This window comes from Heptranchias perlo, chromosome 23, assembly GCF_035084215.1.
Source record: "Heptranchias perlo isolate sHepPer1 chromosome 23, sHepPer1.hap1, whole genome shotgun sequence".
In the NCBI taxonomy this organism is placed as follows: Eukaryota; Metazoa; Chordata; class Chondrichthyes; order Hexanchiformes; family Hexanchidae; genus Heptranchias; species Heptranchias perlo.
In genome coordinates, this window is record NC_090347.1 from 12,344,089 (window position 1) to 12,359,198 (window position 15,110).

General features: G+C 38.4%; 1 protein-coding gene across 2 annotated transcripts in view; it reads right to left on the reverse strand.

Annotated features, from left to right (window-relative positions):
- The window catches only part of cyth1b (cytohesin 1b), a 198,910-nt gene that overhangs the window by 159,442 nt on the left and 24,358 nt on the right, over positions 1 to 15,110 (reverse strand). Inside the window, exon 1 of one of the 2 annotated variants that reach the window (XM_068004018.1) lies at positions 5,111 to 5,344. The exons of the other annotated variant lie outside the window; for it this stretch is intronic. Within the exon in view, the coding sequence (XP_067860119.1) occupies positions 5,111 to 5,183 (73 nt within the window). The 5' untranslated portion in view covers positions 5,184 to 5,344. Of the gene's footprint in view, positions 1 to 5,110; positions 5,345 to 15,110 lie in introns of those variants that run through there. 2 annotated transcript variants of the gene reach the window in all.

The following is a 15,110-nucleotide window of genomic DNA, read 5'->3' on the forward strand; positions in this document are numbered from 1 at the left end:
AGGCTGATACCTTGGATTAAGATTGAGAAATGTATTTGGACTATCTTCAGTGTGAATTTAGAATTCTACATAGCTACATATATTATATTATTGCTGCAGATCATAGCGATAAGTCTTGAAAAGGTGCTGGATGTTTGGAGGAATATTATAAGAGAGAAATCATGAAAATGAGTTGAACAGAGCTGGACACCACAGTGAGAAAAGTGTGCGACAGCCACCAAGAGAGGGGATATATATGACACAAAGAATTGGATAATGGGAAAGAAGCAGAGAGATAATTACATGGAGAGTGTTTTTCTTGCCTGTGAGTAAGGTCACTGGAGAGTGTTTTAAAGAATTATTCAGTACACAAAAAAAGAAATAGTCCCATCCCCTAAAAATATTATGAAAATCATAAGTAGGAATTCAGTTTTGATGTAGCATAAATAGGAAAATGATCAAGCATTAACATAGATTCATAAAGCTATATTACAACTCTTACTGCTAAACAGCATTACGGTCACTTATGAAAACATCTTCAGGATTATATTGCTGTACACATCGGACGATCAAATTTAAATCTTTAAAGTGCATTATATACTAAATCTAGCAGATCTTCCATTGCACTCCTCAGAGGACACACTAATTTTAAATGATAGGAGCATTACATCACGTAATGTGCAATATATTACAACGTAGTTCCTCTCCTCTGGCGTTACTCAGACAAAAACAAATTCTTTTCTTGTAACTATCTCTGATTATTTCCCATTCTCCAGTTCTTTGTGTCACGCTATTTGTATGCCACTCTGTCTCTCTCTGTGGCCATCACACTGTCTCACTGCTGTCCAGCACTCTGTTCAACTCTTTTTTATGCATTCTCTCTCACTCTATGTTATTCTCATTTCCTTTCCGTCTTGTACGTTTGCAGTGCCTCTGTGTGGCTCTCCCACTTTTCTTTATTGATGCACAATATACCAGACTGGAGGTGCAGGCAGGAATAAACTGTCAATAAGGTACTGCAATATGGATGGTTGAGAGAGAAGTTGGGGCTGAGTTTCAGGTTGGAGGTGGTTCATGGCTGCGTCCAGAGGGGGCCAGAGGCTGGGGTTGGAGCATGGTAGGGAGAGAAGGGAGAGGGGACCATGGCTCAGGAGAGAGTGAAGGAGCAGCTGGGCGCAGGAGCAATTATGGAGAATGGAGTGCGGGAGCACTGGGGTTCAGGAACACTCGGTAAGAATGTAGTCTTGGGCCTGAAAGGACGTGACGGTAGATGAGCTCTGGAAGCACTCATGGTGGGGCTGGGACATGGAATTACTTGCAGGGTGGGGTTTGAGGTGAGATGCTTGGGAGCATTGAAGCTGGAATCTAAAGGTTGAATTTCGGGGTTCTGGGGTGGACTGGTGTCCATGGGCAGTCAGGGAGGAAATTTGGGGCTGGAATTGTGTGAATGTGGGAGTACTGTAGAGGAACTGGATTATGGGAGCACCAAGAGTGGAGATAGAGCAGGGACCATTGAAGGGGAAGATGGGAATTGGAAGAGTTCCAGGACACTGTGCCAGGCCCTATGCACTTGTCCAGGTCAAGGAGTAGCTATACCCAAGAATGGAGCACTGGCACTAACCAGGAGTACAACGGAGGTGCTGAGCCAGAGAGAAACAAAAGCCTCAGGCAATGTGCAAGAGACACCGCAGAAAATGTACAGTTGGAGAGAGTGAAGTCCAGAGCACCTCTTGGCCAGGGAACAGGCACAAACATTTTGGGTCTGGAATTCCACGGACGCCGTTAAGGAAGCAGAGTTTGGTGAGGCAGGACTTTCATCCTGATTGACATGAGCTGGAGTTAACATATAAAACGTTGCCCTTCATAGAATCAATAATTTGATCTGCTCGAGTTCAAAGGCTACTGAAGCTTCTGTTCAGACAACCAACTTGACCCCAATGCTACAGATACAATCAGCTTCCCTTAGAGATATCATCAGCTTACGCCAATTTTGCAAACACACCTGGCCTGCATATTGACAGTTAAATAAAAATATAATGCTTTTCTATCAAGGGACTGGAAAGGGGGGGGGCGGGGGGAGCTTTACAAACAGCAAGTCCCAACATGCTCTGTGAATGGCTAATGTTGCTGTCAACAGCGTTTATTAGACTCTATAAAATGAGGAATCCTCTTAAATTACATTCTGGAGCCGTAATGACAGAGGGAGGTCGAGCCATAATTTACAGAGTGCAAACAACAAGCAAAAACCACAGAATATACAGAAAAAGCAGTAAATCCCAACCCAGTAATTCAAGCTCCAGCCAAGTACTCTAAATTGACTATCAGTTTCCCAACAAGGAGTAGGCCTCGCTGAGGAAATGTTTTCCAAGTATTTAGGTATTAATACAGGCAACTCTATGAGTAAGAACAAGTAATTCATTAAGAAATGTTCAATTTTTATGAGCTTTTTCTGTTAAAGATTACTTTTACCATTAAATTTTCAGCTTGGGGAAATTCAACATGGAAGCTCAAAGAAACCATAATATGTGAAGAAATTTAATTTGTTCAGTTTCTTTTATTGGTAGTTGTTGCAATTTGAACATCACTGTTGATAGTTTCCATTCCTATTTTGGCACAATCCTTATCTACTTAGCTGTGATTTATTATGGTTATGCAAGTAGTATGCAGGTCTGAATTAATACAATGAGATATTCTTTTTTGGGAGGAGGATCTCAGTATAGCATTAGAAATGGAAAATTCATAACCTACTGTTGCATTTCTTCCAATCAAGATTTAAATGAAAAAAGTAAATAGATTATTTAAATTATGTAATCAAATTGGCTGTGGATTGAGCATTGTCCCCTGATTTAAGTCCCACAAAGAATATTTAATTTCATAAGTGGTATGGCACAGAATATTAACATATCTGTACACTCAACTATTGTAACAATTGTAGTAAAGGCTGAAAGTGTCTCAATATGCAACTTACTTTTTGGAACAGAAACCTCAAGCTAATTGAAGCATTTTGCTGTCAACATCTCATGCTTTAATCAGCTCTGTGACGCCTAGTCCACTATTCTGTACTGACATACACTACAGACATTACTAGTAGACATGCATTTTACATGCAGCATTTGCATTTACTGGCAGAAGGCAACAATCCCCAACAGGTTCTACATTCCCAAATTAATATTTGAATTTGCTCATGGTCCAAATGAGCAATCTACTAATGACTACACAATACCATCATCTGTAGGCTCAAGGCTGGAAAAGGGTGCTGACAGATTATAAAGCACTCTGTCACCACCATATTTTAAAATCAACCGTTATTTAATTCCAGGATAGAACTCGCTACACTACTCCACCTATAATCATAATGTATGAGTTTCTAAAAAAAACATTTTCTACATAGGTGAAGTTTATTTTTCTTAATGGAATACTTTACAATATGGGGTGATAACTTGTTCACATTTAAAAAAGTATAGCAAATTAAATGCCATCTCAACTATTCCAAGATTTTGGTGGGGGGGTGGGGGAGAAAGAGAGGGGAGAGAGAGAACACTGAGTTAATTTCTTAATTATGTTTTGAAAACATTAAGTCAAAACAAACTTTGTTGACTTAATATTTTCTAAATCTCTAATGGCTCCTAACTTACATTGGTTGATGATCACCATCATCTAGAGTTTCGGAGGTTTTCCCAAATTCCTTGTGACAAAAACACTGGAGTTAAGCCATACTTTTGATGGTCAACGGTTCCGAAGTTTACAACCAGCTCTGCTGCATCAGAATTTCCTAAATAAAAGAACGGATCTGCCAGGACAGTTTTAAGATCCCCTCATTGCATGCGTTGTTTTTTGGTATTCAATGATATATTTCACTGGAGTATCTGTGTTCATTGCCTCACTTATATTAATCTGTAATTTGTAGTTTGTTCTATGTAATTGGAACATCGAAGTATTTAGTGTACGACGTTGTATGATGGTTATAGTGCAAGAGAGACTCCTGATTGCAACTGTACCATAGGAAACACTTTTTACCCCATTTTTCTGCAAAATATTTAAATCCACTTGTCAAATGTAATAAACGTGAACCATCATTCTCCAAGGTGCACTTGGCTGCATCTTAACTGCTTTAACTACTGCCATACGGTCTATTTGCCAATAAGGCACATACTGCATTCAACTTCAGTATCAACAAACTCGCCCAAATTTAGACAAATACATGTGTATTTTGACAATTTATCAAATGTATCATACAATGACTACCAGCTACAGAATATTTATTGTAAAACTCAACTGTTTTAATAATCAATGCAAGTATCAGTGTCTATAACACATCATGCATTTTCCTTATTAATGTAAATGTTAGGTTTTGAAATTCAAATTAATAAATCACTTATTTAATTAAAGCTATTCTAAAACACCTCAACATTCTCCTACACAAAACAATGAAAATGTAGACACTAGCAATACTTAATGACTGTGCTTCTAAATATCATAATTCTATTACAGTTTGAGAGGGAACAAATACAAAGTTGGTGAGCCAACTCAGGCTATAGGAAGGAACTTTTATGGAAAAATATTAAGTGCTTATATGTCCAGCAGGATTCCAGATGTTTCAGTGTTCAAACCCACAGACGAGTGTATATAGAAACCGACACAAGCAGAGCCACCACTGGAATTAAATTCCACAAAGTCATCAGAAAAGCAGACAGCTTTTGAGAAAGGATTCTAGAATTTCAGGAGTAAATACAATCATGCAGCTTTTTAAATTTTCCTTCCTCTAATGCAATTTTAAAGGCACATGAAACTACTCTTTACTAACAAACACATCACTTCCAGTCCATTTTCTTGGACGCTATGGTCCTTCGGGTCATTACATACACACAGTACAATGTTATAATGATATAGATTAATAGGAGATGTACTTAACCCTTTTAATACCAAACAATCATGCTGAAAGGCAGGCCAGGGTAACACAGATAAAGGTGTTGCTTGTTTCAAAGAGGTTACATTATGCACATTTCATCTGGTCAGCTTCTGTTTAATATGCATCTTGTATTCAATTTTAATCAACACCACTTAGAAAGTGCTGGTTCTTACTGCAATGGCTAAAGGCTACTTTTCAGCCTCAAATCCTACAGAAACATACCTGGTTTCTCAATTACTCTTGGACACAGGAAAGCCTGGAAGCTGGACGCACAGAGCTCACTAACAGTCCCCATCACTCGGTTCAATGTTTTTGTAATCCAAGATCCGTCAAATACATTTATTTCAGTGGATATGGCTTTTCCCCCACACACAGCCTTCACAGGATCATTTAATCTCTCTGGCGGTCAGACAGAGTCTTGAAGTTCTCTCTCAAAGGGGGAAATACTATATATAGAGAGAAAGCATATGACAGTCTCTTGATGCACCACTGCAGCAGACTGTCAGTAATCGGATTTCACTGGCCACACATCCCAGGAAAAGGCTTAAATATTTCCAAATTACCAAGTATTACAACGTCACTGCCTGACAACCTGCCTCACAGTCTTCATTCAGCCAATCAGGTACACACAGAGGAATACACAATCTAAGCTCTAATTAAGCAATAAAGTCAAATAATTTTGAACTACTCGTATCGCCAACCCTTACCTCCAACCAGCCCCTCTTCAAGCTGCATTCCATTAAAATTTCTTCATGGGGCTTTTAATTATGAAGAGGATTCTATGTTCACCTACTAAACCTTTTTAGTATCAAGTGTTCACAGTTGCTTAGCAACTCACTGTTCCGTTACATAAAATGAACATACTGTATAAATGTACCATCATCAGCACTGTGAAGAAAAAGGTTTTCTTAAAAACTGCCAGAAATTAAGACCTGTGGTGTTAATAAAAAAAGACCGACTTTAAAAAAGTGTTTACAACTAGAACTTTCTTAAAGAATGAAAAGACTCTTCTGAATGTGATTCCATTATTCCTGCTTCTAAAGTAAAATGAACTGTATTACCCAATTTATTGGCAAAACACAAGTATAATTTATCAAATGACTACAGGAGTGCCAATTTAATCCACCTACAGAGGACTTCTTTGCGATCAGTTTTAAATCATTAAATATTTTCCCTATTTAGCCACAAGAAATATGCCCCTCAGGCATTCATAATGAATTTCAGGAGTCAGCATATTTCTACTGCAATATGACAGGGTAAGTATAGTAAAAGTGTGGATAAAATATAAACGTATCTCATTACCAGCACAAGAGTTTGTTTAAAAAAAAAATTAGGCTGATAATAGACTGGTTTATTCTTTTCTCATTTACAGCTGCCTTTTTGGAAAAACAATGACTATTGAAATCAGAACAATATTGCATGAATAGATTTCTTCATTTTGTCAATTTCGCTGCACAATAGTCACAAGATAGAAAGGCAACTATGAAGATTGCCATCATGTTTCTTTCACAAGACGCTCTCGTGAATTTCCAATCTCAGTCCTTCATCTGTGGAATGGCTGAACAAAGCTAAGGTTTTGCAAAGGAACAATCCATTGTCTGCGCCAGAGTCACCATATTGCATGCAGGGCAGGAATGAAACTTTGTACTCCTACTTCATTAAAGCCCAACCCCATTTCTTCAATAGTATCAAATGAATATCGGACCACTGCTGAGTTCGATACTGCACCCAAATCCAGATGATGTGCTGGTGGAGGGCAGCAGCAGCAGCAGAATTGAAAATGTACTACTCTAAACATACTTTTCTTTTCACACAATGGGTCTGCTCCTTTAAATAGAAAACCACATCTTCCCATATAGAATACAATAACAAAAATAAGAGGAGCGCTCAGCAGGCAAGAAAAAAAGCTGTTAGGTATCTAAGAAAACAGACAGCATCCAGTGCTTGTGCACGGCTCCTGATATAGCAAGTTTATTTATAGTACAGACATTGTTTTCAGACGACAGCATTGCACAGCATGCTAGTGTACTAACGTACCATACCATGCCACGTAGGATGCAGATTCATCCTTCCAATTCACTACATGGCAATTTCCCATTCTGTGCCAACTATCCTAGGAAAAGGTCCTTTAACATAAAGGAAGCAAATTAAAATTTAAGGGATATCAGCACCATGTCATTCTTTTGTACCTTTTACTGATTAAAGAGTGACACTGGCAGTGCACTATCAGTAAATTATCTACCACCACATTGAACTGAAGAAAATAGTATGTATGTGGCAGAAAAAAAAACACACAAAAGAAAATGGGGTAGGAAAGAAATTTTAGTACCAAATATAGCAACAAACTGAGCCTGCTAGTTTTACAATGTAATTTTAAAGATGGTACATACATTGTTAACACAGGAGCTGGTTTAATCAACCCACACCACCTTTACTATGATAAACATGGCACTACAGTACATCAGCAGTTAGGACCTGCACACAGCAGTGTTTATAAAAATACCTTCTGTATGGCCCCATAGATCCAAATCAGACGCTATAGAGCCTCCACATATAGATTTCAATAAGTCAGGTGAAGACGGTGCAGACCACAAAAGTGGTACATTCAATGAGCTAAAAGCACAATAGAGCTATTAAAAAATATAGGGGTACATAATCAAAACAGTGGAAGTCTTTGAGAACAAGGATGAAATAGCACTAGAAGATGCAAAAAAAAGTAAGTTTCACTCCAGACTTTCATTGCAAAGGATTTTGTTTTGATAACATCCATGATATTCTTCTTTGTAGCTGCAATTTCTTTAAAAGTATAATTTCCCCAACAAATACGAAGATACGAACAATGACGGACAGGAAAAGACCCTCTGGTCCATCCAGCCTGTCCCACACAACAGTGATACCTTGCGTATCACAATATATACACTCCGCACCCAACACCATGTGATCTCCTGGGACAGGTGAAAAACCAGATAAAAACCCAAGCCAATTTGGAAGGGAAAAATCTGGGAAATTCCTCTCCAACTCCTTTGGCGATCAAAACTAGTCCAGATCATCACTCTGGCCCTGATAATTCTATGCATTACATTACCTACCTTTTGTAAGAGGTGATCTCCGCCCCAGCCAGAAACATGTCCAGCTCTTATTTGAAGTTATTCAGCGAATCGGCGTCCACTGCACAAGCCAGCAGCTTTGAGTATATTCTGAGTTTCTTCAGAATATTCTAAAAGATTCCGATGAACAGAATAGAATGGTTGTGTACAGAAGATGTATGGGTCAATATTCCAACCTCTTATTCACCCTTTTAATATTCAGTTGGAATGTCTTTCATACTAGTTTAATGAAACCAGCATCCCGTGGTTTGTCATGCAGTGTTTTCTATAGCTTTGTAATCAACAACTTGGTCTTTAAGATATAACATTGAGAGAGAAGAAAAACCCTGTGAGAGCTCTTTGCTGTTAAGTACCTAACATTTTAAACTAAATTGAATTTCCTTCAAAAGTTTTCTAAATAAAACTTGAAGAATTAGTCTCACTAAAAATGAATTTGATTTTTCCAATACAGATTAATTACCAAAAGCCTAATTTTAAATTGTACATAGGCAAAAAATAATTTTTTAATAGATTAAAAATGCAAGATTTTTTTTTAAAAGTGCAAATATTGATAGGATTAATACTTCAAGTAATTGCTGTATGGAAGGAATGAGCATGGGACAAATGCACTATAAATGTTGACCATACAAAACTGAATAAATCTGTGGCATGCTCTACCAGAGATATGCACTTAATTTCCATACCGTTCACCGGAGGAAGGAGGAAGCCTCCGAAAGCTTGTGGAATTTAAAATAAATTTGTTGGACTATAACTTGGTATTGTTTACAACTACCAGAGATAATGATTGAAGCAGAGACCATGTGGACATTTAATAGATTAGATAGGTTGATGAAAGAAAAGGGAATAAAGTGACATGGAAGCAGGGCAACTACCTAGGATTAGGACCACTACTTGTATGAACTGGATGCACTAAATGGTCTGTTTCTGTGCTGTAATTTCTGTTATTCAATGTTAAAATCTAAATGGCAATATTTTACACTTGAGTGAAAAACATTCTACATCTGTGGAGTAGATTTGACCATGTGTGTTATAGGGACTCCTTTGTATCATGTTTTAACAGAAACTCACCACTTCAAAAAATTTTTTTTTAAAAAAACACTTCACACCCTTTCGGAACAATCACCTTGACACTGTGTGGAGGGGGCCGCAAAATAGAGACACAACTTCAGTTCAATTTGAACTGTTAAAACCACAATATACACCATTCACTCTAGGAAGAGGGTATCCCTTTGTTGTGCTCTCCCATGCACAGATTCCTAATCTTCATGCTGAAAGATTGGGGAGACAAGACTTTGATACCAAATACACTAAATTTGTCTCCCAAGATGCAACTTTAAGGAGAGCAGTTGGAGTAAGACTTCTATTTTGGTCATTTCAATCAGAAAACTTCCAAAAATGATTTTTTAAGAAACAGCTTTGTAATAAATTGAAGGCCATTTTTAATAGACATTACCACTTCTGTTGTCCTTCTGGGACATGTCACAAAAGTGCAAAAAAATAAATCCAGTCTTTTTTTAAAAAAAATCTGTTGTCGTTCTTCGTTTCTCCAGGACAAAGAACAAAATAAGATATGTGGAAGTGATTATTTTATTACTAGGTCATCAATACTCACTGCAGGATATGCTGCTGTGTGTAATGAAAATAAAAATGACTTCACTTCTGCCAGTCACTTCGCTTAGAATGTGCTCTTACAGCAATTTACTACAAACACTTTCTACATTTATCGCACAAGTGATGGTGAACAAGTGAAATATCAAGTTATAGTTTCACTGCAGTTGAGTAATCAGGAACTGATTCTGGTGCTAGTTTTTGTATAATGCCTACAATAGATACTTTTGAAACTTGCATTACATCATTCAAACTGCTACAATTTGTTTGAACAGTCATAGGAACTTAGTTTTAAAAATATCCATCATAGATACTGTTCACTGAGCCTCTACAGCAACATCATACAGAATTCTTTTACTTTGCATAAGAAGCTACAGTAACTTTTAAATCATTTTTTTTTTGCAGATTTTGGGCTCATCAAAGGCATCAGGATCAGCGAAAGGGAAGTTTTTCCACTCAATATCAAGCATTCCCAGGTAAATGATAACACAGGTGAAATGCAGTGTAATGGACCTCCTACTTCAGAACACCACCTCAACTGAATTACTGTGATACTTGCTACACCACAAGAGTCATACTGGCATTGACAGCCTCTCTGTATGAGGCCACCAACATTGTAACAATTAGCATTAGTAAGAGCAGTTCTGTGCTGCAGATTTGCACCCACTAGTAGCTCATTTGTCACTGTCCAACTGTATTTAATTCATACCTTAACAGCTGGCAACTTCCATCCAGTTAGTCTGAGCTTGATCTTAGAGGATACTTTGGTAACTTACTGCCTTACTCAATTCCTATTTACACAACAAAAGATTACTAAAATAAGATTTTTTTGAAAACCTATGGTAAAAATATACATTACTGAAAGAATGCAATTGCACTTTATGTTTCTCTGATGATGATAACTACACAAACCATCTACAACTTTGGGTTTATTCTCAATAGTGACATATAGTAGTACTGCAACATGTTTCCCCTCAGCCACACAATGCCTTCTATGTTACAAGTTACACTATCCTGAAACTAGGTTGTTCTATGGTAAATTGAACCCATCAAAAGCTTTGACACGACAATTCTGAATTGAGTTTTATGGTATCAAGCTGTACTCAGCTATTGCTGTGCTACAGTATTTCTGAACACAAGCTACTGTTTGATGATTATGTTGACAATTTTATTTGCCTGCTGAGAAGCACTGCTATAAAATAATGGTTAGTAATACACCAAATTGTGTCTCATTTAGTTCTCAACGTCCTCGTGATAAGCTAACTTCAGCCATCAACGGGAATTTTTTTTTTTATTCGTTCATGGGATGTGGGCATCGCTGGCGAGGCCAGCATTTATTACCCATCCCTAATTGCCCTCGAGAAGGTGGTGGTGAGCCGCCTTCTTGAACCGCTGCAGTCCGTGTGGTGAAGGTTCTCCCACAGTGCTGTTAGGTGGGGAGTTCCAGGATTTTGACGCAGCAACGGTGAAAGAACGGCGATATATTTGCAAGTCAGGATGGTGTGTGATGGAGGGGAACGTGCAGGTGGTGTTGTTCCCATGTGCCTGCTGCTCTTTTCCTTCTAGGTGGTAGAGGTCGCGGGTTTGGGAGGTGCTGTCGAAGAAGCCTTGGCGAGTTGCTGCTGTGCATCCTGTGGATGGTACGCACTGCAGCCACTGTGCGCCAGTGATGAAGGGAGTGAATGTTTAGGGTGGTGGATGGGGTGCCAATCAAGCAGGCTGCTTTGTCTTGGATAGTGTTGAGCTTCTTGAGTGTTGTTGGAGCTGCACTCATCCAGGCAAGTGGAGAGCATGTCGATGAGACACAGGAGGGGGCCAAGGATAGGTCCTTGGGCGACTCCAGAGATAACGGTGCAAGAGTAGAAAGAGAAACCACTGCAGGTGATTCTCTGGCTATGACTGGATAGATACGAATGGAACCAGGCAAGCGCAGTCCCACACAGCTGGACAACACAAATGTAAATCTCAATCCATTTTGCCTATGGGGCAGTATCACCAATTAATGTTTGATGCCTCTGCCATATATCAGGCATACATAGTAGTAAAGCAAGAACTTTTGCTCACTGAATGTATAAAGCAATAACTGGCTCATGTAAGTATTAAATACAAAGTCTGTGGGATTTATCATCACAGTCCACCATTTACTTCTGAGAACATCTGTACTTTAAATTAAATAGCGTGAAAAGGGTTACAGAATTTTTTTCTGATTACATACAATTCATCATGACTGTACTTAGTACATTATAAATAGAACAATTTGTCGTCAGAGGGATTAAAAAAATGTATGATTAGTCATACTAGCCAGAATCACAAATTGCTGTTTAATGATTTGTTCCTTCCCTCTAAATCATAATTATAAAATACAATAATAAGCTATCAGTAATGGATGTCATATATTAACATTTAAATCATCGCATGAATGGATATTTAAATAAACATCAGAGTCACTTTGATCCATGTTAATTTAGCAACGTACAAAGGGTGACAACATTTTCTCCGATATTAGCACCCACAGAAAAACTCCAGCTGCACAGTCCAGTACAGAGGAAAAAAAAACTTATTTATAAAAAAAAGTGTAGAGTTTGCTGGGAAATCACAATGTCAGCCACTTCACAAACTGCAAATTCATGTAATTCCAAAATAAAAAAATGGCCCAATGACTGAAGCCCAGAAACGTTGATCAGACAAGATACAGAATTCTCAACCATTGGAAGTGTTCCCTTTTCAATAGCTTTGATAATCAGATTATCGTTCTATGTGCACATATTGCAGGTGAAACAGAATGATAGCAGTAGGTATATTAAGCATCATTAGTCTTGCACATTCTCTGCACTCCCCAAACCAAAAGCTGTACACTATAATCGAGTGGAATTTTTCAATTTAATGAACAATCACAAAATAGTGCGAACTTGGATGCAAATAAAATGATAATGCAATCCTGAAGATTACACGAGTGTGGAAAATTCAGAAATCAGAGGAATTGAAAATATAATTAAATAGGTTCCATAAACAACAGATGCCTTTTTTAACTGGATTTTAGTAGAGATGTTCATTTCTACAGAAAATTCACAGCTACAAGGTCGAATGCTGTTGCTAAGACTCAAAATGAAGGACTGAAAGGTGTTGCTATGAAATCGAAGTACTGACTGCATTTTACTAATCTATTGTTAGATGATTGACAAATTTTGGAAATAATCAGAAAATAAGGCATGGCAGCTTTTTACTGCAATTATTTTTCTGGCAACTGACTTCATAATTGAAGCCAATCAATCTCTGCATTGTGCTTATATTTAATAAAGTCATTCATTTGCTGCTCAAATATTCATTCACTCTTAGTGGTATAATATGAATATGTAATTTTTCTGCAGGTGTTATTAAAATATAAATAGAGACACAACTATCTTTTTTTCACTGCACCTGCCATTTTCAATGTTCAAGGAGCAGAAGAAATTGTTCCTATGCATTCTGCAGGTTGTCCTGCCTACTCGCAATCTTCTACCCTTCAATCAATTCAATCCTGTTTTCCCAATTGCGACTAGATTTAAATGGATACCAAATCTGCATGGAAAAATGTTCAGCAAGCCTTTTAAAAAAAAATTCTTCAATCTCTTTCAATGCATTTAAGGGGAAGCCAGATAAACACATGAGGGAGAAAGGAATAGAAGGATATGCTGATAGGGTTAGATGAAGTAGGCTCGTGTGGAGCATAATCACTGGCGTGGACTTGTTGGGCCGAATGGCCTGTTTCTGTGTTGTATATTCCATGTAAATCATTGCTTCAGTTGTATGCTTTAAAGTACATGGCAATCTAAGAAACTTGTAAAAGCTGTCCACTCAATAACAGGCCTGAATATAGGTATAGTCACTCAATCTGACTATAGCAAGCACCAGCTCAGAGATTGGCAGAATGCATACTTTAAAGGCTAGAGGATGCATCGTCACATGATGAATCACTGGCTACAAGTGTGCAGGAGCTCGGGCAGAGGGATAGGATGCTACAGGTACCAGCTTGCCAGAGGTGGCGATCACATACTAGCTCTTCTACAGAGGATTCAGACGCTGACTTCGAGGGCCCAGGCTACTGAAGAACGCTGATGGGTACACATCAGCAAATGCTAGGTGCACTGGGCAGCCTGCCAGCGAACTTGCGCACAATGGCACTGGTTTGAAGGCAGACAAAAGCAGTCCAGTACTAGCAAAAACTTCTCAGAAGTCAGAAATCAGTTGTAGAAGTGAAAAAATAGACCAAAAAACACCCAGATGTTAACCAGCAACATATAAGGACAAACCAGCAACTAACCTGTGTGTAGTGGATGAGCCCTTTAAATAGTGCTGTTGATGGGTCCTTTAGTGCCTATTAGCACCACGAGTTGCTGAGCGAGTTTATCACGTGGTGAGTTAGGCACTGGGGCAGACCAATTTCACAACAGGATCCTACAATAAGCGTAGTACCCAGGTTAAATTTTATAATGAGGCTTTTTAAAACTTCTGGCACACGGTCTGGACGCCTACAGAGGAGCCCGATCCAACATGGCGGGCATTGCACATCCGATGTAGAATGAACGCCCGCCATAGTCACCCGTTTTACGATCGAATTTCTACGCCATGGTCTCCATCTAAATCTACCGATTAAATAATGGAGTCATCTGCCCTGTCCATTTGGTATGTCATTGGTTCACTGTAACCACGTGACCATATATGATCGGTCACTGGTTCAGATATTACGTCAGACAGACTTTCCATCCTCTTATTTAATTTAACTGAATATATTTAATTTTTTTTTTGAGGCTTAGGTGTCAAATATTTATTTAACATAAACATGTCAAGCATCAGCTTGGCAGCACTCTGGCCAATGAGTCAAAAAGTTGCAGGTTTAAGTCCCACAACAGGATCTGAGCATCTAATCTAAGCTGACATTCCAGTGAAGTAAACAAGGAGATCTGCTTTAACAGACGTGCTGTTCTAGTAGTTCAGGTGGATGTTAAAAATACCATGGCATTATTTGAAGAGTAGGACATTCCTTCCTCACCCACCACCAAAAATAGACTAATTGGTCATTCATTTCATTGCTGTTTATGCAATCGCGCTGTGCACAAAATGGTTACGTTACAACAGTCAAAGCATTTCAAAGTAATTGATTGTGTTTTTAAAGACATATATCAAAGAGATATATAAAACACAAGTTTTTCTTTTACCATTCCTGAAATTCTGCTTTAATTTCTCTTTCCTGGCTCTCTCTCTCTTTAATTAAGGAATTTCACATTTACAAAATACATATTGAAAAGGATTACAGCTCAACGATTTATTTAACATATTTAATGATTTAGAATCAGAGAGAGGTTACAGCGTGGAAGACGGCCATTCGGCCCATCGAGTCCGTGCTGGCTCTATGCAAGAGCAATCTAGCTAGTCCCATTCCCCTGTCCTATCCCCGTAGCCCTGCAAATGTTTTCCTTTCAAGTACTTATCCAGTTCCCTTTTGAAGGCCATGATTGAATCTGCCTCCA